This window comes from Nerophis lumbriciformis, linkage group LG16 (genome assembly GCF_033978685.3).
Source record: "Nerophis lumbriciformis linkage group LG16, RoL_Nlum_v2.1, whole genome shotgun sequence".
Classification (NCBI taxonomy): Eukaryota; Metazoa; Chordata; class Actinopteri; order Syngnathiformes; family Syngnathidae; genus Nerophis; species Nerophis lumbriciformis.
The window spans coordinates 36,811,710-36,838,836 of NC_084563.2; the positions used below are offsets into that span (position 1 = coordinate 36,811,710).

At 42.9% G+C, this 27,127-nt stretch overlaps 1 protein-coding gene across 2 annotated transcripts in view; it reads left to right on the forward strand.

The window, feature by feature from the left end:
• The window catches only part of LOC133617227 (multidrug and toxin extrusion protein 1-like), a 101,032-nt gene that overhangs the window by 16,305 nt on the left and 57,600 nt on the right, over positions 1 to 27,127 (forward strand). Inside the window, exon 2 of one of the 2 annotated variants that reach the window (XM_061977085.2) lies at positions 13,083 to 13,184. The exons of the other annotated variant lie outside the window; for it this stretch is intronic. Coding sequence (XP_061833069.1) covers positions 13,083 to 13,184 — 102 coding nt within the window. The remainder of the gene's footprint in view (positions 1 to 13,082; positions 13,185 to 27,127) is intronic. 2 annotated transcript variants of the gene reach the window in all.

The window sequence follows — 27,127 nt, forward strand, 5'->3', positions numbered from 1 at the left end:
GCAAGAACCGAGACTCAGATTTCCCTCGCCCGGACGCGGGTCACCGGGGCCCCCCTCCGGAGCCAGGCCCGGAGTTGGGGCACGATGGCGAGCGCCTGGTGGCCAGGCCTGTCCCCCCGGGCACATCCCGAAGAGGCAACGTGGGTCCCCCCTCCAATGGGCTCACCACCCATAGCAGGGGCCATAGAGGTCGGGTGCAATGTGAGCTGGGCGGCAGCCGAAGGCAGGGCACTTGGTGGTCCGATCCTCGGCTACAGAAGCTAGCTCTTGGGACGTGGAACGTCACCTCGCTGGGGGGGAAGGAGCCTGAGCTAGTGCGAGAGGTAGAGAAGTTCCGGTTGGATATAGTCGGACTCACCTCGACGCACAGCAAGGGCTCCGGAACCAGTTCTCTCGAGAGGGGCTGGACTCTCTTCCACTCTGGCGTTGCTAGCAGTGAGAGGCGACGGGCTGGGGTGGCAATTCTTGTTTCCCCCCCCCGGCTCAGAGCCTGCACGTTGGAGTTCAACCCGGTGGACGAGAGGGTAGCTTCCCTCCGCCTTCGGGTGGGGGGACGGGTCCTGACTGTTGTTTGCGCTTACGCGCCAAACCGCAGCTCAGAGTACCCACCCTTTTTGGATTCACTCAAGGGAGTACTTGAGGGTGCTCCCCCGGGTGATTCCCTCGTTCTACTGGGGGACTTCAACGTTCATATTGGCAACGACAGTGAAACCTGGAGAGGCGTGATTGGGAAGAATGGCCGCCCGGATCTGAACCCGAGTGGTGTTTTGTTATTGGACTTTTGTGCCCGTCACGGATTGTCCATAACGAACACCATGTTCAAGCATAAGGGTGTCCATATGTGCACTTGGCACCAGGACACCCTAGGCCGCAGTGCTATGATCGACTTTGTAGTTGTGTCAACGGATTTGCGGCCTCATGTTTTGGACACTCGGGTGAAGAGAGGGGCGGAGCTTTCTACCGATCACCACTTGGTGGTGAGTTGGCTGCGATGGTGGGGGAGGATGCCGGACAGACCTGGCAGGCCCAAACGCATTGTGAGGGTTTGCTGGGAACGTCTGGCAGAGTCTCCTGTCAGAGAGAGTTTCAATTCCCACCTCCGGAAGAACTTTGAACATGTCACGAGGGAGGTGCTGGACATTGAGTCCGAGTGGACCATGTTCCGCACCTCTATTGTCGAGGCGGCTGATTGGAGCTGTGGCCGCAAGGTAGTTGGTGCCTGTCGTGGCGGTAATCCTAGAACCCGTTGGTGGACACCGGCGGTGAGGGATGCCGTCAAGCTGAAGAAGGAGTCCTATCGGGTTCTTTTGGCTCATGGGACTCCTGAGGCAGCGGACAGGTACCGACAGGCCAAGCGGTGTGCGGCTTCAGCGGTCGCGGAGGCAAAAACTCGGACATGGGAGGAGTTCGGGGAGGCCATGGAAAACGACTTCCGGACGGTTTCGAAGCGATTCTGGACCACCATCCGCCGCCTCAGTAAGAGGAAGCAGTGCACTACCAACACCGTGTATGGTGCGGATGGTGTTCTGCTGACCTCGACTGCGGAAGTTGTGGATCGGTGGAGGGAATACTTTGAAGACCTCCTCAATCCCACCAACACGTCTTCCTATGAGGAAGCAGTGCCTGGGGAATCTGTGGTGGGCTCTCCTATTTCTGGGGATGAGGTTGCTGAGGTAGTTAAAAAGCTCCTCGGTGGCAAGGCCCCGGGGGTGGATGAGATCTGCCCGGAGTTCCTTAAGGCTCTGGATGCTGTGGGGCTGTCTTGGTTGACAAGACTCTGCAGCATCGCGTGGACATCGGGGGAAGTACCTTTGGATTGGCAGACCGGGGTGGTGGTTCCTCTCTTTAAAAAGGGGAACCGGAGGGTGTGTTCTAACTATCGTGGGATCACACTCCTCAGCCTTCCCGGTAAGGTCTATTCAGGTGTACTGGAGGGGAGGCTACGCCGGATAGTCGAACCTCGGATTCAGGAGGAACAGTGTGGTTTTCGTCCTGGTCGTGGAACTGTGGACCAGCTCTATACTCTCGGCAGGGTCCTTGAGGGTGCATGGGAGTTTGCCCAACCAGTCTACATGTGCTTTGTACACTTGGAGAAGGCATTCGACCGTGTCCCTCGGGAAGTCCTGTGGGGAGTGCTCAGAGAGTATGGGGTTTCGGACTGTCCGATTGTGGCGGTCCGCTCCCTGTATGATCAGTGTCAGAGCTTGGTTCGCATTGCCGGCAGTAAGTCGGACACGTTTCCGGTGAGGGATGGACTCCGCCAGGGCTGCCCTTTGTCACCGATTCTGTTCATAACTTTTATGGACAGAATTTCTAGGCACAGTCAAGGCGTTGAGGGGATTCGGTTTGGTGGCTGCAGGATTAGGTCTCTGTTTTTTGCAGATGATGTGGTCCTGATGGCTTCATCTAGCCAGGATCTTCAGCTCTCACTGGATCGGTTCGCAGTTGAGTGTGAAGCGACTGGGATGAGAATCAGCACCTCCAAGTCCGAGTCCATGGTTCTCGCCCCTAAAAGGGTGGAGTGCCATCTCCGGGTTGGGGAGGAGATCTTGCCCCAAGTGGAGGAGTTCAAGTACCTCGGAGTCTTGTTCACGAGTGAGGGAAGAGTGGATCGTGAGATCGACAGGCGGATCGGTGCGGCGTCTTCAGTAATACGGACGCTGTATTGATCCGTTGTGGTGAAGAAGGAGCTGAGCCGGAAGGCAAAGCTATCAATTTACCGGTCGATCTACGTTGCCATCCTCACCTATGGTCATGAGCTTTGTGTTATGACCGAAAGGACACGATCACGGGTACAAGCGGCCGAAATGAGTTTCCTCCGCCGGGTGGCGGGGCTCTCCCTTAGAGATAGGGTGAGAAGCTCTGTCATCCGGGGGGAGCTCAAAGTAAAGCCGCTGCTCCTCCACATCGAGAGGAGCCAGATGAGGTGGTTCGGGCATCTGGTCAGAATGCCACCCGAGCGCCGAGGTGTTTAGGGCACGTCTAACCGGTAGGAGGCCACGAGGAAGACCCAGGACATGTTGGGAAGACTATGTCTCCCGGCTGGCCTGGGAACGCCTCGGGATCCCCCGGGAGGAGCTGGACGAAGTGGCTGGGGAGAGGGAGGCCTAAGCAGGCTTCCCTGCTTAGGCTGCTGCCCCCGCGACCCGACCTCGGATAAGCGGAAGAAGATGGATGGATGGATGGATTGGCCTTACAGGTGGCACACATATTTGCTCAGCACATCAAATGTTGACTTGTCCAATTCCAAACTGCTTCCCAGATGTCTACATGCAGACAGGTATTCTTCCTTTACGCAAGCAACAGAAAACGTCTTTCTTTTCTTTCATGAAAGACGCTTGTGGAGTCGCAACCTGAGAAAGTATGAATTCCAATAAGTGCCGAACACACAATGTTTCCAAGGGCTGTTGACACCTTACAAGGTCAATGATTCTTGTCCTGTTGCCAACTCTCGTGAAGAAATACAAGCAAGCTACATGGAAAATCTCTCGGCAGACTTAAAGCAAAAACTGCCACATTTGTATCAGGGTTCTTAATGATGACTGTTTCATGTTCCTGTGCAGCATGATGTGCATGTAAGTACACCCTTGTGTCACATTCCTCATGATCACATTCAAGATCCTTAACAGCATTTACAGTTTGTGAACCATCTGTTACTTTCAAGCTGTGACACAGTTCTCCATGTGCTATGTACACAGTCAAGTCATTGCCCACATTTGTTAGATCAGCATCTTTCCACACATCAAAGAGGAATTCAGCAGAATTGTGTTTACTGTTGACATCTCTGTCGGTGAAGCCTCAATGACTGGAAGATAATGCAGTGCTGACTTTTGCAGAGTAGCATCACCTTGAAGCAATGTATGGAAACCTGACCAGCTTGGGACTGTGCATCATTCATCATCTATGTATTTTACAAAAACATATGCCAGTTCAGTTTGGGCTGCAGACACGGTGTTCAATCTGTATGTTTCCAGCTGAAGTGGAATACTATGATGATGACACAAGTTCTGTGGCCCTTGTCTTTTAGACTGTTGGTAGTGTTCTACAGGAGAGCTAGGGGGTGCTTTGAATGAGGACACGCCCTTCTGTAGTGGTTGTCTGTGTTTTCTTGATGCAGGTTCAGCGAAAGAACTTTGCAGCATAATGCCATTTGTATGGTGAGTAGTTCCACGACCTGACAGTGTCTCCTCCCCAAAGTCAATATTGTCCCACACCAGTATTGTAGGAGTCTTCTTCGAGAATCCAATCGGGATTTTGTCTCTGCCCTCTAGTAGTTGTAATTGGGCAAGGCTAGTGTCTAGACTGACAACTGTGTCCCATGAAGCACAATGTCCTAGTCCACTCAGCAGTGACACAACTTGTGAGGAACCTGTTAAATGCCGAATACTTAGACCAAGACATAATGATTTTGGTGTCTGCCTCCGATCTTCAGATGCAAGATACATAATGTCTTGACAAACAGATATCACTTTTAGGTTCACATCTTCTGGAATATCAACATAACAGGCTAATGTTGGTTCCTTTGTTGCACCTGTCACGTTGGGGTCGCATCTGTATGTGGGGTCGTTCCTCCCAGATGCAGAACGTACAACTCCGGACGAAAGGGTGAAGGTAGGAGATAATTTATTTCTCATAAATCATACACCGTAGATACAAGCAGACAAAAACAAGAATAAACAGAAAAGCGGGCCGATAACATGCGAAGCTATGGCGAAGCTTAGCGCAGGAACAAGAATCAAGAATCACAGGAATAACTAACTTGTTGCGTGGAGCAAACAAAGAAGTCAGGACGAGTGTGGCGAGAGAGGTGAATAAATAGCTCTCTGATTAGTGCTCGGCAGCAGGTGAACGTGCCAAACACTAATCAGAGGCAGGTGAAACCAATTAGTACCCATGGTAACCAAAATTAACCCAGAAGTGCACAAAACAGGAACTAAGGAAATCCAAAACTAACAGAACATAACTAAACAAAACATGATCCAGCCGACGGATCATGACAGCACCTACAATCCACGCAATAACATTGTACAGTTCAAGTGGCACAACAGATTTTGCATCGGACACATTTAAATCATCTGATGTGGGTGGCCAGGGGCACGTCATACCGAGTCACATAGTAGCTGCTTCAATATCAGCACTGCACTATAACGTGTCCTCAGCTGCGGACCAGCTGTTGTTCTTGCCATGTGTTCAGTGTGACTTTCACCTTGACTTACTTCAGTTGACTCAGTTGTGTCTGTACCTGATGGATGAGGTAGCCTGTCTATCAGCTTATCTGCAGACAATGTCTCAACAAAAAACAGTTTGCAGATGTTGCGAACACTGATGTCGCTGTTTGATGCAGTACCGCCTGAGGGATCGAAGGTCCGTAATATCATCGCTTACGTGCAGTGATTTCTCCAGATTCTCTGAATCTTTTGATGATATTAGATGGTGAAATCCCTAAATTCCTTGCAATAGCTTGTTGAGAAATGTTGTTCTTAAACTGTTTCACAATTTGCTCACGCATTTGTTCACAAAGTGGTGACCCTCGCCCCATCCTTGTTTGTGAATGACTGAGCATTTTATGGAAGCTGCTTTTATACCCAATCATGGCACCCAATTAGCCTGTTCACCTGTGGGATGTTCCAAATACGTGTTTGATGAGCATTCCTCAACTTTCTCAGTCTTTTTGCCACTTGTGCCAGCTTTTTCTAAACATGTTGCAGGCATCACATTCCAAATGAGCTAATATTTGCAAAAAATAACAACGTTTTCCAGTTCGAACGTTAAGCATCTTGTCTATTCAGTCTATTCAATTGAATATACTGTAGGTTAATAATCATTTGCAAATTATTGTATTTTGTTTTTATTTACGATTTACACAACGTGCCAACTTAACTGGTTTTGGGGTTTGTACATATATACTTAAATTATGTATATAAAACCTTAATGGAGGTGTTAAATGTTTTTAAGGGCTTTATAAGCGGAATAGTTCGGCTCCCTTAGGCTCCATTGTAAGCCGACTTTTGATCATCTCTTTGTTAAAGGAGAAGTACACTTTTTGGGGAATTTTGCCTATTGTTCACAATCATTATTAATTTAGTGTGCCTTTACTTTGGCCCAACCCTATAATGCTATTTATTTTCTCTGTCTACAGTAAATAAAAACAGCGTATATCTATAATTTTGACATAAAAACAATGACTTGTGTGTTGTTTGGGAACAGTTGAACACGCACTCTCCAAAAAGCGTATTAAAACATAAAGGGGTGCACGGCAAAAAGTGTTCTTAAAGAAAAAGCAAGGCCAGCAACACTTGTGTTCTTCTAATAATTTTAATACAAACTACGCAGGCGCTACCAAACACGTACCGGTTTCGAAAATGTCTTCATCAGTGTGCAATTTTCAACAGGAAGTGATGCACTTAAATAGTCACAGCTGTGATCAATCAATTGACATAACAATAAATCAAGAACAACTTAAAAAGTTAAAGTGCACAAATAATAGGAAAATTGTACAAAATAAATCAAAGACTCAGTACAGTATCATAGGAAAATAAATAAAACAATAAAAAAATGTGTAGGCAACCCTTATAATAAAAGGAGACATAGCTCATCAGCACAGTGGAAAAAAAAATAAAGCGCTCGAATAGCTATAGCTCCCTCCATATATAATACTAATAAAGTACCAAAATGAAGCACCAACCTGAAGCCCTATGTCAAGCCACAAAAAAAAAAAAAAAAAAAAATATATATATATATATATATATATATACATCAAGCCACCAAAATAAAAATTATATATATATATATATATATATATATATATATATATATATATATATATATATATATATATATATATATATATATATATATATATATATGTATATATATACTACCGTTCAAAAGTTTGGGGTCACCCAAACAATTTTGTGTTTTCCATGAAAAGTCACACTTATTCACCACCATACGTTGTGAAATGAATAGAAAATAGAGTCAAGACATTGACAAGGTTAGAAATAATGATTTGTATTTGAAATAAGATTTTTTTTTACATCAAACTTTGCTTTCGTCAAAGAATCCTCCATTTGCAGCAATTACAGCATTGCAGACCTTTGGCATTCTAGCTGTTAATTTGTTGAGGTAATCTGGAGAAATTGCACCCCACGCTTCTAGAAGCAGCTCCCACAAGTTGGATTGGTTGGATGGGCACTTCTTGCGTACCATACGGTCAAGCTGCTCCCACAACAGCTCAATGGGGTTCAGATCTGGTGAAGCCCTACGTCAAGCCACAAAAAAAAAAAAAACAACAAAAAAAAATATATATACAGGTAAAAGCCAGTAAATTAGAATATTTTGAAAAACTTGATTTATTTCAGTAATTGCATTCAAAAGGTGTAACTTGTACATTATATTTATTCATTGCACACAGACTGATGCATTCAAATGTTTATTTCATTTAATTTTGATGATTTGAAGTGGCAACAAATGAAGATCCAAAATTCCGTGTGTCACAAAATTAGAATATTACTTAAGGCTAATACAAAAAAGGGATTTTTAGAAATGTTGGCCAACTGAAAAGTATGAAAATGAAAAATATGAGCATGTACAATACTCAATACTTGGTTGGAGCTCCTTTTGCCTCAATTACTGCGTTAATGCGGCGTGGCATGGAGTCGATGAGTTTCTGGCACTGCTCAGGTGTTATGAGAGCCCAGGTTGCTCTGATAGTGGCCTTCAACTCTTCTGCGTTTTTGGGTCTGGCATTCTGCATCTTCCTTTTCACAATACCCCACAGATTTTCTATGGGGCTAAGGTCAGGGGAGTTGGCGGGCCAATTTAGAACAGAAATGCCATGGTCCGTAAACCAGGCACGGGTAGATTTTGCGCTGTGTGCAGGCGCCAAGTCCTGTTGGAACTTGAAATCTCCATCTCCATAGAGCAGGTCAGCAGCAGGAAGCATGAAGTGCTCTAAAACTTGCTGGTAGACGGCTGCGTTGACCCTGGATCTCAGGAAACAGAGTGGACCGACACCAGCAGATGACATGGCACCCCAAACCATCACTGATGGTGGAAACTTTACACTAGACTTCAGGCAACGTGGATCCTGTGCCTCTCCTGTCTTCCTCCAGACTCTGGGACCTCGATTTCCAAAGGAAATGCAAAATTTGCATGGTTGGGTGATGGTTTAGGGTGCCATGACATCTGCTGGTGTCAGTCCACTCTGTTTCCTGAGATCCAGGGTCAACGCAGCCGTCTACCAGCAAGTTTTAGAGCACTTCATGCTTCCTGCTGCTGACCTGCTCTATGGAGATGGAGATTTCAAGTTCCAACAGGACTTGGCGCCTGCACACAGCGCAAAATCTACCCGTGCCTGGTTTACGGACCATGGTATTTCTGTTCTAAATTGGCCCGCCAACTCCCCTGACCTTAGCCCCATAGAAAATCTGTGGGGTATTGTGAAAAGGAAGATGCAGAATGCCAGACCCAAAAACGCAGAAGAGTTGAAGGCCACTATCAGAGCAACCTGGGCTCTCATAACACCTGAGCAGTGCCAGAAACTCATCGACTCCATGCCACGCCGCATTAACGCAGTAATTGAGGCAAAAGGAGCTCCAACCAAGTATTGAGTATTGTACATGCTCATATTTTTCATTTTCATACTTTTCAGTTGGCCAACATTTCTAAAAATCCCTTTTTTGTATTAGCCTTAAGTAATATTCTAATTTTGTGACACACGGAATTTTGGATTTTCATTTGTTGCCACTTCAAATCATCAAAATTAAATGAAATAAACATTTGAATGCATCAGTCTGTGTGCAATGAATAAATATAATGTACAAGTTACACCTTTTGAATGCAATTACTGAAATAAATCAAGTTTTTCAAAATATTCTAATTTACTGGCTTTTACCTGTATATACATCAAGCCACCAAAATAAAAATTCTATATATATATTAGAGATGCGCGGTTTGCGGGCACAACCGCGGAGTCCGCGGATTATCCACGGATCGGGCGGATGAAATTTAAAAAAATTAGATTTTATCAGCGGGTCGGGTCGGGTCGGGTCGGGCGATTGAAATTAAAAAAAATTAGATTTTAAATAGATTCAGGCGGGTGGCAGTTAAACCAATTCGGAAATATATATACATAGTTAAATGTTGTTACCCACATACGAAAAACGAGCAGGCACCTGCTGCATATGCCACAACAGAAGAAGAAAAAAGAAAGAAGAGATGGACACTTTTACGGAGCGGAGAAGGCCCCCGACGCCTCGCCGGGGTCCGGGACCGAGGCCCCTTCCCCCGAGAGGGCCCCACCGGGAGCCGTAGCTGAGGCGATCCGCGAGAAGGGCCCGACGCACGTCCAGGGTCACCACGGCGCCCACCGCACCGACACCCCGCCTCGTCGCGGCCGGCGTCACGCGCAGCAGGTAAGCAGCTTACCTGCCCGCCACCCCCGTGGCCGGGGGCTCGTAACAGGGGTCACTCCGCGCGCTCCACCCGCGCAGCTTACCTGCCCGCCACCCCTGTTGCCGGGGGCGCGTAACAGGGGTCACTCCGCGCGCAGTGCGCTCACGAAAGGGGTGGGGCTCACCCTGGTTGATATAGACAGCAGCTAGGACGGTGGCCATGGAAGTTGGAACCCGCTAAGGAGTGTGTAACAACCCACCTGCCGAATCAACTAGCCCTGAAAATGGATGGTGCTGGAGCGTCGGGCCCATATACCCGGCCGTCGCCGGCAGCGAGACGCGCTTGCAGGTGCGCTCAGCGCGGCTCCCATATGATTGCGCACTGGTGTGCGTCTGGGTCGTGACAGCGTGGCACACGAATGTCTGTGCTGCGTTGGATCAGTCTCCTTTCTTTAACAGGCAAAAGCTTTATAACCTCACTAATGCCTTGCATCGTCTATATTAGATATATAACAACGGGCGGGTGCGGGCGGATGGCGGGCGGATGCAGTTCTGATCAAATGTTAGATCGGGTGGATTGCGGATGGTTGACGACTTTCTGATGCGGTTGCGGATGAAATAATTGCCTATCCGCGCATCTCTAATATATATATATATATATATATATATATATATATATATATATATATATATATATATATATACTACCGTTCAAAAGTTTGGGGTCACCCAAACAATTTTGTGTTTTCCATGAAAAGTCACACTTATTCACCACCATACGTTGTGAAATGCATAGAAAATAGAGTCAAGACATTGACAAGGTTAGAAATAATGATTTGTATTTGAAATAAGATTTTTTTTACATCAAACTTTGCTTTCGTCAAAGAATCCTCCATTTGCAGCAATTACAGCATTGCAGACCTTTGGCATTCTAGCTGTTAATTTGTTGAGGTAATCTGGAGAAATTGCACCCCACGCTTCTAGAAGCAGCTCCCACAAGTTGGATTGGTTGGATGGGCACTTCTTGCGTACCATACGGTCAAGCTGCTCCCACAACAGCTCAATGGGGTTCAGATCTGGTGACTGCGCTGGCCACTCCATTACCGATAGAATACCAGCTGCCTGCTTCTTCTCTAAATAGTTCTTGCACAATTTGGAGTTGTGTTTTGGGTCATTGTCCTGTTGTAGGATGAAATTGGCTCCAATCAAGCGCTGTCCGCTGGGTATGGCATGGCGTTGCAAAATGGAGTGATATCCTTATTCAGAATCCCTTTTACCCTGTACAAATCTCCCACCTTACCAGCACCAAAGCAACCCCAGACCATCACATTACCTCCACCATGCTTAACAGATGGCGTCAGGCATTCTTCCAGCATCTTTTCAGTTGTTCTGCGTCTCACTAACGTTCTTCTTTGTGATCCAAACACCTCAAACTTGGATTAATCCGCCCACAACACTTTTTTCCAGTCTTCCTCTGTCCAATGTTCAGTGTTCTTTTGCCCATCTTAATCTTTTTCTTTTATTGGCCAGTCTCAGATATGGCTTTTTCTTTGTCACTCTGCCATGAAGCCCAGAATCCCGCAGCCGCCTCTTCACTGTAGATGTTGACACTGGTGTTTTGCGGGTACTATTTAATGAAGATGCCAGTTGGGGACCTGTAAAGCGTCTGTTTCTCAAACTAGAGACTCTAATGTACTTATCTTCTTGCTCAGTTGTGCAACGCGGCCTCCCACTTCTTTTTCTACTCTGGTTAGAGCCTGTTTGTGCTGTCCTCTGAAGGGAGTAGCACACACCGTTGTAGGAAATCTTCAATTTCTTAGCAATTTCTCGCATGGAATAGCCTTCATTTCTAAGAACAAGAATAGACTGTCGAGTTTCAGAGGAAAGTTCTCTTTTTCTGGCCATTTTGAGCGTTTAATTGACCCCACAAACGTGATGCTCCAGAAACTCAATCTGCTCAAAGGAAGGTCAGTTTTGTAGCTTCTGTAACGACCTAAACTGTTTTCAGATGTGTGAACATGATTGCACAAGGGTTTTCTAATCATCAATTAGCCTTCTGAGCCAATGAGCAAACACATTGTACCATTAGAACACTGCAGTGATAGTTGCTGGAAATGGGCCTCTATACACCTATGTAGATATTGCACCAAAAACCAGACATTTGCAGCTAGAATAGTCATTTACCACATTAGCAATGTATAGAGTGTATTTCTTTAAAGTTAAGACTATTTTAAAGTTATCTTCGTTGAAAAGTACAGTGCTTTTCCTTCAAAAATAAGGACATTTCAAGAAATTACCTTTGGGAAGAGATGATAGAAAATGTTGTGGACGAATAAAACAATCTGCTCTGACTAATTTGTCTCTTAAATTAGGAGTATGTTTATGAGCAAAAATGGGGAGATCCTGAAACACAGGACCTATCTGAGGATTGCCCTTTGAAATGTACCAGTGCGACTTATAATCCGAAAAATACGGTAATATTAGAAAACGTAGTAGCTTGGGGATTTGGAATAACAAACACTCGATTTCAATAAACACTTCCAATCAATATTCCTCACCTTGATCAAAGATTCTAAACTCTCCATAAAAGTGAAATTTTCTGAAAGAGGACCTGTGTCAACGTTTTCACCGAAACACAGTGGGATAAAAGATGTGGCCGTGAGGACAGGTTGATAACCAAAGAAAAAGCGTATTTTCGGGACGCCATCCACTTTAATGGGGGAACCCTGATGGCGCTCGCCTCCTTGGGATGGCCATCCAGCCAAAACCAAACATTGGACGTATAAACGTTTTAGTCAGGGTTAAAGTAGACAAGTGTGTGAACAAAATGAGACGTTACGCACCGAGCTACGTGAAAGAATGGCTGAGCTACAAGAAGAGGTAATCTTGCAGTTTGGAGCGTTCTGCTGGAAATATCCGCCATTATAAAGGTTGCGTACCTGTTCAATAGGCTCATAGCGATTAGTTTTTGGAATAGCGTTGCCATGGTAACCCAAAATGTACCCCGCTTGAAGTGCCTCTGTTGCCTTTATTGAGACCTTTCCGACGGTATAAGATTGGGTTTGTTGGTTGGTTCGTCGCTTATTATTCGTGAGAGTTTAGGATAGAATCAGGATAAAATTATAATAATAATAAACGGTGAAGTATCAGCAATAATAATATGGGCTGCTTGCATTGCAAGCACTAATTCACTGCTGCTTAGCAGCATTTGAATGGGTGCTTGCATTGCAGCAGGCCCATAATAATAAATAGATGAATTTTGGTGTCGAAAACCATAGGCGTGAATGCTTTGGAGCATTCACACAATTATGCAGAATTGAGTTAAGCCTTTTGGCCCAGCCCTCCACAATATTTTCTGTTTCTCATGTGGCCCTATGGAAAAAATAATTACTCACTACTGGTCTAGCCCTTGCTCAAATAATTGATTCCACATTCTGTAATTCAATTCAACATAGCCATTTTAATCCATCCATCCATTTTATACCGCTTATTCCCTTTTGGGGTCGCGGGGGGCGCTGGAGCCTATTAGCCATTTTAAATCAAATATTAATTATTTGAATGAATTAAATGAAAACTCCAAATTCTGAATTTTGAACAAGTCTAATACATATCTAAATGTAATCATGTGTTCTGGTGTTTCAGGTTTAAATGGAAACTAAAACAACTATGTTTATTGTTCTACTCCAGGTCATTTCTCAGTTGATGGTGTTTATGATCGGCATCGTCAGCACGGTGTTCTGTGGCCACCTGGGGAAAACAGAACTTGCAGCAGTGTCATTATCAATAGCGGTAAGGATGTATGCTCAAGTACCCTAATGTCTATCTTCAATTCAGGTTATGACCACACATAAGCCAAATGCATATGGAAGCAATAGGTGGTGCTATAATTTCTAACATATTTCCTTAACATAATGTATTTATTTAATGTGTGCCAATGCAGGTCAATTAAAATGTAATAAAATAGTATTAGACGCAAATGGAAATCATGAATTGGTAGTTGTGCTTTATCCCTAGCTAAAACTGGCAACAACAACAACAACAAAAAAACAATGTACAAAACTGTACAAAACTATTTACAATATCCAAATATGGTTTTACCTTGGGATACACATTTAATATTTATGTGACAGGTTGTGCCTTGAACAAAACGTAATGCTAAACAGCAATTGAAATAAATTAAGTTGGTGCTTGGCACCCCCAATACAGCCTAACGTTAACATGTAACATCCCCTCTAAAAATATAAACAAACTTTTGGATGAGAAATATTGTATAAAAATGAAGGCTGTTAATGTTAACACATTAACACATGTTAATGTTAACAACACATTAACGCATGTGATTAATAACAAAAACAAAAAATATTGCGTTATGCTCATCAGTTTGCCTTTAAACGCTGTGTTATCTAACTTTTTAAACAAGTAGCGATTTCCGTAGCTTAGCTCTTTTTAGACCCATGTAGCGGTTAGCTAAGCTACATGCTACAAAAGAAGAGAGAGGGAGAAGAGAAAGAGATAAATGGACTAGTGCAACTCCACGGCAGGAGACAATATATACGGGAGAAATCAATGATGATTGGTTGGTTTACGTATAAGAACATCTATGATTGGTTGGTTGGTTTACTATGATGAGTCTCGATTGGTAGAGATTAGGGCACATTTCGGAGGCAATCAGAAGCAAGATAGGGCGAGTCATCAAACCATGAAGGGAAATCACAACAGACACGCCATCCCAAATGACGGCGATAGAGTCGGAGAAGAGATTACTTTTGCTACAGTATTGCCAGTCTAAATGCTAAATTTAATTTTTATTGGTGTTTTAGAAGAAGGCAGTAGCTGACACTTTGTTAATTATTTCTACTGTGTATATTTTGACTTTGAAGAGTTGAATCATTTTGAAACATAAACAACATGACTGCAAGATATTTGTTATTTCATGCTATAAATCACAAATGGCTATTCAGATAAAGGAAGTTAGCTAATAGAATAAACAATGTTTGTACTCTTTGTGATTTTTGCATTTGGAGCAGTTAGAAGTAGAGAGGGAGTCGAAGAGACAGAAATTGGCTATAAAATCCAAGGCAAAATCCACTAAAGCAGAAACAAAAAGGAAAATGCAAGATGCTCAGAAATTTGCCAGAAAGGCTCATGTCCTGCACTGCCCTAGACCCGTCTTTTTCATTAAGTTCAAATCACATGCCTGGGTGCACAATGTGCATCGCAGAGCACTTAAGCGCATTTATTCAGAAAAGTGGTAAACAGACTACAATTAACAGAGTGAATCCTTTTGTCAGCCAGCCATAATCTGTGTCTTGACTGGGTTAGGGTTACTCGCTAGTGAAAAGCACCACAAAGTAATAAACATTTGGAGGAAAAAAAAAATATTTCCAAAACTAAATGTATCTGTATGGGAATATTCCGGCTTCAAAATAAATGAGCAAGATGAGTCTATCAACACTGCGATGAGGTGGCGACTTGTCCAGGGTGTACCCCGCCTGCCGCCCGATTGTAGCTGAGATAGGCTCCAGCGCCCCCCGCGACCCCAAAGGGAATAAGCGGTAGAAAATGGATGGATGGAGTCTATCAACACGGACAAACAAGCAAGTATGCCACATTTGGCATCGAAAACTGGGGAAACAACTGCACTTCAAGCCATTCAATATTTATTAAAGTGCACTTTATGCTAAAGGAGATTGAGAGACAGTTTTGTTTTTATTTATGTGTAGCCTTTTAGGATAATTAAAAGCCTTCTAATTAGGCAGCATGATGGGGAAGTGGTTACCGCTCGTGCCTCACAGTGAGAAGACTGGGTTCGATTCTTGGGCTCGGGGTCTTTCTGTGTGGAGTTCGCATGTTCTCCCAATGACTGCGTGTGTTCCTTCTGGGCACTCCGCCTTCCTCCCAACTCCAAAAACATGCACCTGTGTATTTTTTGTAAATAAATATATGAAAATATTATTCTTCTGTAGATTTTAATCATGTGCATATTCCCCAAACATGTAACATTTGGTGACATGTATTATTAAATAATAAATAAATAAATACACCATAAGTAAGTTAACACATTTTAAATACATAAATAATAATTATCTTTTTTTTTCTTTCTTAAAATTTCAAGATGTTCATCATACTTTTTCTTCTTTGTACTTTGTGAACACTTGTAGTTTGAACAGCCTCCTAAACTGAACATTGGTGCGGTGTTTGATTTCTTTGTTTAATCAATTCCATAATTTAATTCCACATACGTATATGCTAAAGGTCTTAATTGTTGCATGTGCATACAAATATTTTAAATTAGATTTTTCTCTAAGGTTATATTTCTCCTGTTTTGTTGAGAATAATTGTTATGCATTCTTGGTTGGCAGGTTATAGTTTGATTTGTACATAATTGTAGCTGTTTGCAAATGCACCAAGTCGTTGAATTTCAATATTTTTGATTCAATTCAAAGGATTTGTACGTTCTCTATATCCAACATTACCTATTATTCTAATTGATTTGTTTTGTAACACCATTAGTGAATGATGTGCACATTTGTAGTTGTTTCCCCATATTTCTACACGATAATTCAGATATGGTAACACTAGCGAGCAGTAGAGAACATGGAGTGGTTTTTGGTCCAGAACATATTTAGTCTTATTCATTATTGACGAGTTTCTTTCTACTTTATGTTGTATATTTTTACATAAATATACAACCTCTTACACCCAAAAATGTGTTTTCTTTTACCCTTTCAGTCTACTCCATCTATTTGTATTTGTGTCTGACTTTTAGGGATGATGTTCGAAAACCGGTTCTCCCGATGCTTCGATAAGAAAAGAACCGATTCCATGGATTTGAATCCCTTTTTGAGAACCGGTTCCCGTTATCAAAGCCTCTATAGCGTATTTTCGCAACCATAGGGCGCACCGTATTAAAAGGCGCCGTTTCAGTTCTGAGTGCTATTTCTGTATTTAACGCATAAATAAGGCGCAGCGTATTTTTGGGCGCAGGCATGGTTAAACATACGCTAGCTTAAAACATACGCTAGCTTAAAACATAAGCTATCTTAAAACATACGCTAGCATGCATGGATGCTGTTTTAAAAAGGCAGCAGGAGCAAAGCTGAGTTTGGTTGTACTAGGGACGGCGTGGCGCAGTGAGAGAATGGCCGTGCGCGACCCGAGGGTCCCTGGTTCAATCCCCACCTAGTACCAACCTCGTCATGTCCGTTGTGTCCTGAGCAAGACACTTCACCCTTGCTCCTGATGGGTGCTGGTTAGCGCCTTGCATGGCAGCTCCCTCCATCAGTGTGTGAATGTGTGTGTGAATGGGTAAATGTGGAAGTAGTGTCAAAGCGCTTTGAGTACCTTGAAGGTAGAAAAGCGCTATACAAGTACAACCCATTTATCAGTGTACTCACATTATTTTTTGATCAATCCTCATCCACAAATCCATCAAAGTCCTCATCTTCTGTGTCCGAAATGAACAGCTGGGCAAGTTCTCAATCAATCACACCAGATTCCCTCTCGTAATTTTCAAAGTCAGTCTTGTTGCCGTGGGGCTCCTCGGAAAAAGTAAAAACCGACTTCTCTTGCCCCGTTGTGCGTATCGATTCGCTACCGTGCTGGTCCTCTTCTTCTCCACAGTGTGCTTCACCGGGATGTCGAAAGTGAGCGGCATCTCGTCCATGTTGGTGATGTGTTTGTCGGCATTTTTTTTATTTACAACGCACATAGCAGCACTATATGCTCACTGGGGGCGTGCCTTTAGCGTTCTCTCTCACCTAAAACCTTCACCCTTTAACGTCCGCATTCTGTTCTCAGTCACGTCCGCCTTTCCTTCATATGAATAGCGTGCCGGCCCAGTCACATAACATCTACGGCTTTTGGAACTCAGTGCACACACAAGGTGCACACAGAACAACCTATCTGGATTCGATGAGAGATTCGATAAGGAATCGGTTCGATAAGAGGATTCGATAATGGCATTGACATCGATAATTTCTTAACGAACATCATCCCTACTGACTTTCCCTTCTACTGTTACCAAATAACATTATTTTTGTTTTACTGAGATTTAGAGATAGTGTTTTTGTCAAACTGTATTTTTAATTTGTTAATTTTTTTTGGGTTATTATTTGTATTAGCTTCTGTCTGTTTTCTCCTGAATAAAACACAGATGTATCATTTGCAAATAATATTAACTTTAAGTCCTTTGTAACATTACAAATGTCATTTATATAATAGATTGAACAAATTTGGTCCTCATATTGTAGACGTGTGTTTGCCTAGCTTCCCGCATTGCTTCCTGTTTGTTAAGTAGCTTCTTACCCAGTTCAAGACCAACCCTCTGATGCTATACCGTTCTAATTTGTTTATTAAGATATTAGGATTGATTGTGTCAAATGCTTTTCTTAAGTCAATAAATATTGCAGCAGCACATTTTTTGCTATCGATTGCATTAGTGATCTCTTCCATTATTTCGATTAATGCCACTGATGTTGAAATGTTGGCTCTGTATCTGTATTGGTTGTCTGTGAGTGTTGCATTTTTATTTTTGAATTTGTCCAATCTGTTGTTAAACAATTTTTCAATAATTTTTGAAAATTGTGGAAGTAAAGTAACAGATCTGTAGTTTGTAAACTGGTGTTTGTCACCAGTCTTTTGCTATTTTCATTTTATCTAGGAATTTGCCTGTTTGAAATGGTAGGTTGCTGATATATGTTAAAGATTCTGAAATCTCTTCAATAACCTTTTTTATTGTTTCCATATCAATTCTGTGACAATCAGTTGAGGTCTTGGATTTACATTTGACACAATATTGATTATTTCCTCTTTTGTCGCACCCTCAAGGAACATCGAGTTGGGATTAATGTCTATAGTGTCATTTAAGTCCTCAACTGACTTGGGATCTGGAATCTTCTCCTCCAGATTTGGTCCAATGTTCACAAAGTACTTATTGAAGCTTTCAACTACTTTGTTCATATTGTAATTTTTTACGTTTCCATCTGAGAATTATTTAGGATCATCCTTCTTAGCACCATGTTTAATAATGCTATTTAGGATGCCCCATGTTGCTCTCATATTGTTTTTGTTCCGGTCCAATAATTGATTTGAATATTATTTCCGACGTGCTCATAGTAGCCGGTTAGCTTGTTCTTATACGTTTTGTACTTGTCTTCTGCCGCTGTAGATTTTTGTGTCATAAATGTTCTACATAATGTATTATTCTTGTTGCAAGCGTTTTTCAGTCCTTTTGTCATCCATGGTTAATTGTTTTTCTTTTGCTTCCTACCAAGTTTTTTTAATGGACAATATTTGTCATAGAGCATCTCGAAAGTTATAAAAAAAAATGACCATGTGCATGATGTACATCATTTTGAATTGTCCCAACTTTGATCTCTCAGAGCATTCTTGAGGGCTGTCATACTTTGTTCTGTGCATCCATCCATCAATTTTCTACCTTTCGGGGTCGCGGGGGTGCTGGAGCCTATCCCAGCTGCATTCAGGCGGGAGGCGGGGTACACCCTGGACAAGTCGCCACCTCATCACAGGGCCAACACAGATAGACAGACAACAGTCACACTCACATTCACACACTAAGGCCAATTTAGTGTTGCCAATCAACCTATCCCCAGGTGCATGTTTTTAGAGGTGGGAGGGAGCCGAAGTACCCGGAGGGAACCCACGCAGTCACGGGGAGAACGTGCAAACTCCACACATATTGTTCTAAATGTCTTTTTTTCATCAATGTTCCTATTCATTTAGTTTATGTCATAGATTATTAAAACTTGCAGACGACCATTGATATCGGATACTAGCAGACTACTTGTGGTATTATTATCAAAATCATTGGTAAAAATATTATCAATACGTGTGGCACTGTGTTCTGAGATTCTGTTTGTCCTTGTGATTTAAGGCTATAAACTCAGACTGTACATTGTGTCCATAAAGTATTTTAATTACAGCAAGGTGGTCTTGCCGCTAGGCCTTAGGCCTGTCGCACCTCCACCTGTGGTGGACTGTGCATGGCAGGGACGTCCTCTTCCCTGAGGCAGGCCTAAACCTGACCGCATTCCAGAAAAAGTTTTGCTGCAGGGTCTTCAGCTGGGGACCACTTCTCATTGATGTTTCGCCCCTTACCCAGAACATCTCCCGGTGGCGGGGCAGTGAACAGGGACGTCTCCCTGACACCCCCTGCAGCAAAACCTGCTTGGATGTTGCTCTCGCATCGTTTCAGCCAGAGCCAGTGGCTAGTTTTCTCTGCTACTTCTGAAAGCTCCTTGGTGGATCTGCTCAGGGTGGCTCCACGTAGTCCCAGGTCCTTGAGCAGGCGTGGTGTTGTTCTGCCCACAAAGCCTCTAGCTCCCACCTCCACCGGATACAGTCTCACCCTCCATCCACTTTCTCTGCACTCCGCGATCAGGTCCGCATACTTTGCCTTCTTTCTCTCGTAGGCAGCTTCCAGTCCCTCCTCCCATGGCACTGTCAGCTCAATCAATACTAGTGACTTCAGAGCTGCAGACCACAGCACCACATCTGGTCTTAAGGTGGTGCTGCATATCTCCTGTGGGAACTGAAGCTGCCTACCCAGGTCCACTTCCATCTTCCACGCCGCCCCTGGTGTTAATAGCTTGGCGGGTGGTCTCTTGCTGGAATGTGTCGCAGGTTCCCCCTGCCTTAGGAAGTCGATCCTGCATTGGCTAAGTAATCTATGGACTTTGGTTGTTAGGGTTCAAGAGGTTAATGTTGAAGTCTCCACATAAAGTATTTTTTTTATCAACACATGTTGCTTTAATCCAGTTCTCAAACCTGTCATTGTTTGATTTAGGTGATCTATATATATATATATATACAACTGATCAGTAAGTTTTTGATTTTTTCATTACATATTTCAATGATTATACATTCTAAGATATTATCAATAGCTAATGACATATCTATGAATGTTCTCATTCATCCAGGTCATTGTCCTCTCAGGGTATCGCCACTGGACAGTTTGAAGACGTTCCGCCTATCATCCAAGTAGGCTTCATCGTGCTTATAGACCTGACCTTATTGGTCCGGTCTAGTCTAGCGGCTGGTGTCAAAACCCCAAATATTTATAATCCAAAACCAGGGTGTGCCTGGGCAAGAATGGTTTCGTCCTGATGTAGTGAGAAAAAACAACTGTTTTGATGAAAACGAGAAATCCTACTGTCAAAGCCAATGATCGTCGTTGAAGTTTAATTTCCCCTCAATAGCATTGAGGTATTGTGTGGCAGAAAGATTGCTCTGGATCGACTACTACCAGTCCAAAGTAGTCGGAATCCCCCACGTAAGCCTTCCATTCAGTTGTAAACAAATGGCATTCTGGTCAACCTCTGTGACCAATACATATTTTTCTGGTTGGGTAATATTTCTTTTGGACAAATTATTTACCCATGTATTGTGTGATTTTATTATCATTTGAGTTCCCAGTTTTTGCCTTCAAATGAGTGATTTGAGCTCTTTTAAGGGAACTGCACCAAGTCATTGGTACAGATATGTAGATGACACATGGGTGAAAATCAGAAACAAAGAAGTGCAAGCCTTCACCGAGAAAATTAACTCAGTGGAAAAAAACATAAAGTTCACACATGAGGATGTCAAAGACAGTAAGTTGCCTTTTTTGGACTGTGATGTCCACATTGGAGAAAACAGGGGCCTACATGTTAGGGTTTACTGAAAACCCACATATACCGATCAATACCTACTTTTTGACTCACAAACTGGGCGCTATCAGAACCCTGCAACACAGAGGACTTCCTGCGCTTCGTGCACCTTACTCATGGATAGGTTGGCTCTGCTAGAGGGCCGTGTCCGCCAGTTAGAGCAGAGTAATCTCGTAACTTTAGATGTTGCAGACACATCTGCTAGCGTTAGCTGTAGTGAGCTAACTAGCCCAGCCTGTAGTAGTCCTAAGCGACCTACAAGCTGCGGTGTACCGGTTGAGACGCATAATAGGTTTAGCTCTTTAGCTAGTCCTACACCCTAGTCTACCGGGCACCACACCTTAGTCATAGGGGACTCCATCACCCGAAACATAAAGCTTAGCAAACCAGCCACAATTAAGTGTATTCCCGGGGCCAGAGCACCTGACATTGAAGCTAATCTTAGGGAGCTAACTCGCAACAGGCCTAGTAAACACGTAAGGCAGGCTAATCGCACCACTAGTTATGCGAATATAGTTGTACACGTTGGCTCCGATGACACTAGGATGAGACAGTCAGAGATTATAAAGAGAAACATAGCCAGGACTTGTGATCTCGCTAGAAAGATGTCCAGGCATCGAGTAATTGTCTCTGGCGCCCTGCCTGCGAGAGGCAATGATGAGAGATATAGCAGATTAGTCTCGCTTAACAAGTGGCTGGCTAGCTTCTGTAGACAACAGGGACTAACGTTTATTGATAATTGGCCCTCTTTCTGGGGCAAACCAGGCTTGCTGATGAGAGACGGCCTTCACCCTAACCAGGAAGGCGCCGTCATCCTGCCTAAAAACATAGACTACTGTTTAAGTCACACTTGACTAACTATACTAGAGCAAGCCCGGTCACAGGCAATTACAGAGCCTGCTAGTCCGGGTGAGGAGTCAGTTAAACTACAACTAGCCAGCGGCAGGCTGGATAATCCCTGTACGCATAGCAATTCTCATAGAATAATACACAACTCACATAATGTTTTTTCTGTTGTGACTGTGTCAGAGGTAGATATGCATTCTACTGAGGTGGCAAATTATGATGCGTTCAGTTTATCGCAGCACCAAGCAAACAATCTGAAAATTCCCGTCATATCAATTCCTAGATATGGTCGAAACTATTTAAAGTGCACTACGCATAATAAACGCAACATTATTAATATTGCTACTACGGATAATTTCAACAAAAACTCGTCAAAACAGCCCAATACTTATAATATGGGCTTTTTAAACATAAGATCATTGTCTCCCAAAACGTTATTAGTTAATGAGGTCATTAGAGACAACAATCTTAACGTCATTGGTCTTAGCGAAACCTGGCTCAAACCAGACAATTTTTTTGCGCTAAATGAGGCATCTCCTCCTAACTGTACGAATGCATATATTGCCCGTCCCCTCAAAAGGGGTGGGGGGGGGTCGCACTAATATACAATGAAAACTTTAACCTTACCCCTAACCTAAATAATAAATATAAATCATTTGAGGTGCTTTCTATGAGGTCTGTCACACCACTGCCTCTCGACCTGGCTGTTATCTACCGCCCCCCAGGGCCCTACTCGGACGTTATCAATGAATTCTCAGAGTTTGTTGCTGATCTAGTGACGCACGCCGACAATATAATCATAATGGGGGACTTTAATATCCATATGAATACCCCATCGGACCCTCAGTGCGTGGCGCTCCAGACTATAATTGATAGCTATGGTCTTACACAAATAAGAAATGAACCTATGCATCGCAACGGTAATACGATAGATCTAGTGCTGGTCAGGGGTGTCACCACCTCCAAAGTTATGGTACTCCCGTATACTAAAGTAATATCCGATCATTACCTTATAAAATTCGAAGTTCTGACTCATTGTCAAAAAGCTAATAATAATAATAACTGCTATAGCAGCCGCAACATTATTGCTGCCACATCGATGACTCTTGCTGACCTACTGCCTTCGGTAATGGCACCATTCCCAAACTATGTCGGGTCTATTGATAACCTCCCTAACAACTTTGACAATGCCCTGCGCGAAACCATTGATAGTATAGCACCGCTAAAACAAAAATGGGCCCCTAAAAGGCGCACCCCATGGTTTACAGAAGAAACTAGAGCTCATACATTATCATGTAGAAAGCTGGAACACAAATGGCGCGCGACGAAGCTTGAGGTTTTCCATCAAGCATGGAGTGATAGTTTAATAACTTATAAACGCATGCTTACCTTGGCTAAAGCTAAATATTACTCAAATCTCATCCGCCTCAACAAAAACGACCCTAAATTTTTGTTTAGTACAGTAGCATCGCTAACCCAACAAGGGACTCCTCCCAATAGCTCCACCCACTCGGCAGATGACTTTATGAATTTCTTTAATAAGAAAATTGAACTCATTAGAAAGGAGATTAAAGACAACGCATCCCAGCTACAACTGGGTTCTATTAAGACAGATACGAAATTGCTGGTATTGTTCATTATCAATAGCGCTATTTCTATTGGTATTTGTATTGCTCCATTTGTAGTGTAATAATGCTCATTGTCATTTCTGTATTATTTTTTATTTTCACTAACTGCTTATTTGCTATTACTTTTACCATCATATTTGTACATGTCGTATTTGCTGATGTTGCTCTATTGTTGTTGTTGTTGTTGTTGTGTTTGCTGTTGTTGTTTTTGTCTCTCTGTCGAATCCCCCTCTTGTCCCCACAATTTCCCCCTCTGTCTTCTTTTTTTTCTCTTTCTATCCCCTCCTGCTCCGGCCCGGCTGCACTAAATGATAATATAAATACATTTAATAAAGTCAAATACAAATAAGGCAACAAGAGAAGTATCCTACACTTCTCTTTTGTAAAGTAAATCTGAACAGCCGACATGGGCATCTACATCAACTATATGATTTGCCTGAGAAGCTGGACAGGACAAAAAAAAATGAAAGCTGCACGCTTGATCTGTTGACTTTGCACGAGCCCTTACATTAGGTTGTTGTCATGCCAATACGGCTCTGTGTCACCCCCAAGAGGACAGTGGTGCATCGGTCCATCATGCCGGGAGGTTGTCGTTTTAATGAACATTGGATGGAAAATGACAAATACAAACTTTGGATAAAACGTGGACCAAATCCATGTGTAGCCTGCTGCAAAGTATGCAAAAAGGAAATACAGCTTTTCGCAATGGGAGAGTCGGCTCTCTCGAGTCATGAAAGGTAAGCCACAGAGATTACTAGCCCTACAAGTTAAAGTTAAAGTTAAAGTACCAATGATTGTCACACACACACTAGGTGTGGCGAGATTATTCTCTGCATTTGACCCATCACCCTTGATCACCCCCTGGGAGGTGAGGGGAGCAGTGGGCAGCAGCGGTGGCCGCGCCCGGGAATCATTTTTGGTGATTTAACCCCCAATTCCAACCCTTGATGCTGAGTGCCAAGCAGGGAGGTAATGGGTCCCATTTTTATAGTCTTTGGTATGACTCGGCCGGGGTTTGAACTCACAACCTACCGATCTCAGGGCGGACACTCTAACCACTAGGCCACTGAGTAGGTGTAACGTTAGCTAAAGTTTTGTTTTCTAACCTTTTGGTACATGCAAGACCTAAACTTTGAGATCAGCGCTAGATTACATGTTAATTACGGACAGTTATTACGAGCTATGAAAGGAAAAAAGCGAGCGTTTGTCAATGATATATTATAATGTTAAGAACTTCCCTCAATTAAAAATCGATTTGTTACCATAGCCACAGTTATAAGGCTAGATATGGTTAACGAAAGGTGACTGAGGTGTTATATTTTCCTTTTATTTATTATCCTTATATTAATGTGGAACAGTTTTGTTAATAAATGAGTGAAATTGGCATTTTGAGGGTGCATGTATTTATATCACATTATGCAGTTTACAAGCACAAATACGGTGTGAACCAATCCGTGCTGTTCAATGTCATTGAGTAAGTAAGAAAAAGAACAAGACATTTGAAAAACAACACAAATTGAGACATGTTTGCAAACACCAATGACATTGAATAGTCTACAGAAACACTGCTTCATTTTCTATGCCCCATTCAGTTAATGACAACTGCTGGTTCAATGTTAGGCTTAAGTTTTAGCAGATTTTCCTTATTTTTCCTTCAGACAGCATTTGGTGACCTCAAACAACAAGGCTATGGATTGATTCACACTGGTTTTTGCCTTTTAAAGGGTACTGGAAAAAATGGAAAATGTATCTTGAAAGTCCTTAAAAAGTACTTGAATTTGGCCATGGAAAAGGTGTACGAACCCTGTGCAGCCACACAAACCCCGAAATACAATTTTGAAAATAAAGACTACATTTCCTGCAATTGGGTGTATGTCTACACTTTTTTTTTAACCATTAGATTAGTTTTCATCTGCCAACTTATTTTGGCTGTCTCTTAGACACATGTATGTAATGTAATGTAATGTACCACAGCATTTTTTGTGTCATTCGTAGATAATTCACTAACATTATTATCATTGAAAATGTACTGTAAAATTCTATAACGTATATAATGCACGTCCCGTGTCGTGACCTGTGTTTACAATTCGTCATCTTAAAATATACCTGGCTGGCTACTAATACATCTCTACAACTTTAACTGGTTCGGAACTAACAGTGTTCGCATTGTAATTATCCAAATACAAAACCCAAAACCAGTGAAGTTGGTACGTTGTGTAATTCGTAAACAAAAACAGAATACAATGATTTGCAAATCCTTTTCAACTTATATTCAATTGAATAGACTGCAAAGACAAGATATTTAACGTTCGAACTGAAACACATTTTTTTTGTGTGCAAATAACCATTAACTTAGAATTTGATGGCAGCAACACATTGCAAAAAAAGTTGGCACAGGGGCATTTTTACCACTGTGTTACATGACATTTCCTTTTAACAACACTCAGTAAACATTTGGGAACTGACGAGACCAAATTTTGAAGCTTTTCAGATGAAATATTTTCCCATTCTTGCTTCATGTACAGCTTAATTTGTTAAACAGTCCCGGGTCTCCGTTTTCATATTTTACAAGCGGCCGAAATTAGTTTCCTCCGCCTGGTGACGGGGCTCTCCCTTAGAGATAGGGTGAGAAGCTCTGCCATCCGGGGGGAGCTCAAAGTAAAACCGCTGCTCCTCCACATCGAGAGGAGCCAGAGGAGGTGGTTCGGGGATCTGGTCAGGATGCCACCCGAACGCCTCCCAAGGGAGATGTTTCGTGCACGTCCGACCGGTAGGAGGCCACGGGGAAGACCCAGTACACGTTGGGAAGACTATCTCTCCTGGCTGGCCTGGGAATGCCTCGGGATCCCCCAGGAGGAGCTGGACGAAGTGGCTAGAGAGAGGGAAGTCTGGGCTTCCCTGCTTAGGCTGCTGCCCCCGTGACCCGACCTCGGATAAGCGGAAGAAGATGGATGGATGAATATTTGCTTCCACCACTTCTCTTGTCTGTGCGCTGCATCCCTCACCTGCCTCTGATTGGGAATCAGAACACACCTGTCTCTGGTTGCCTATCAGGATGTTTTTTATGCCAGAGGACAGGGCTGGCACAAAAAGTACATCATTTTGATTTACTTTACCTTTGCTGTACATCTTTCCAAGCCCACTCTTCACCTTAGTGCACTTCATTGTTGCACCTTTGTTTTGTTCTTCCTGCACTGTGACTAATAAAAACGCCTCCTACCTGCACAAACACCAACTCTAATAATATGGCTTGCAATGTATATTGTAATATATATCTAAATCTCTTGTGATAATGATACATATAAAAAAAAAGTGGCATTTAACTGATAATATACCCATTTCAAAACAGGTTACAAAGGCTCCTAATTTAGTAGCTGACATATGCGGTAACATATTACATATTTTCCATTTGTATTATTTTCTCAAAACTATTATTAATCCACTTGCTTATTTACTGTAAAATGTTACATACATATACTACAGTGCATCCGGAAGGTATTCATAGCGCTTCAATTTTTCCACATTTTGTTGTTCCAGCCTTATTCCAAAATGGAATGCATTATTTTGTCCTCAAAATTCTACACACAAT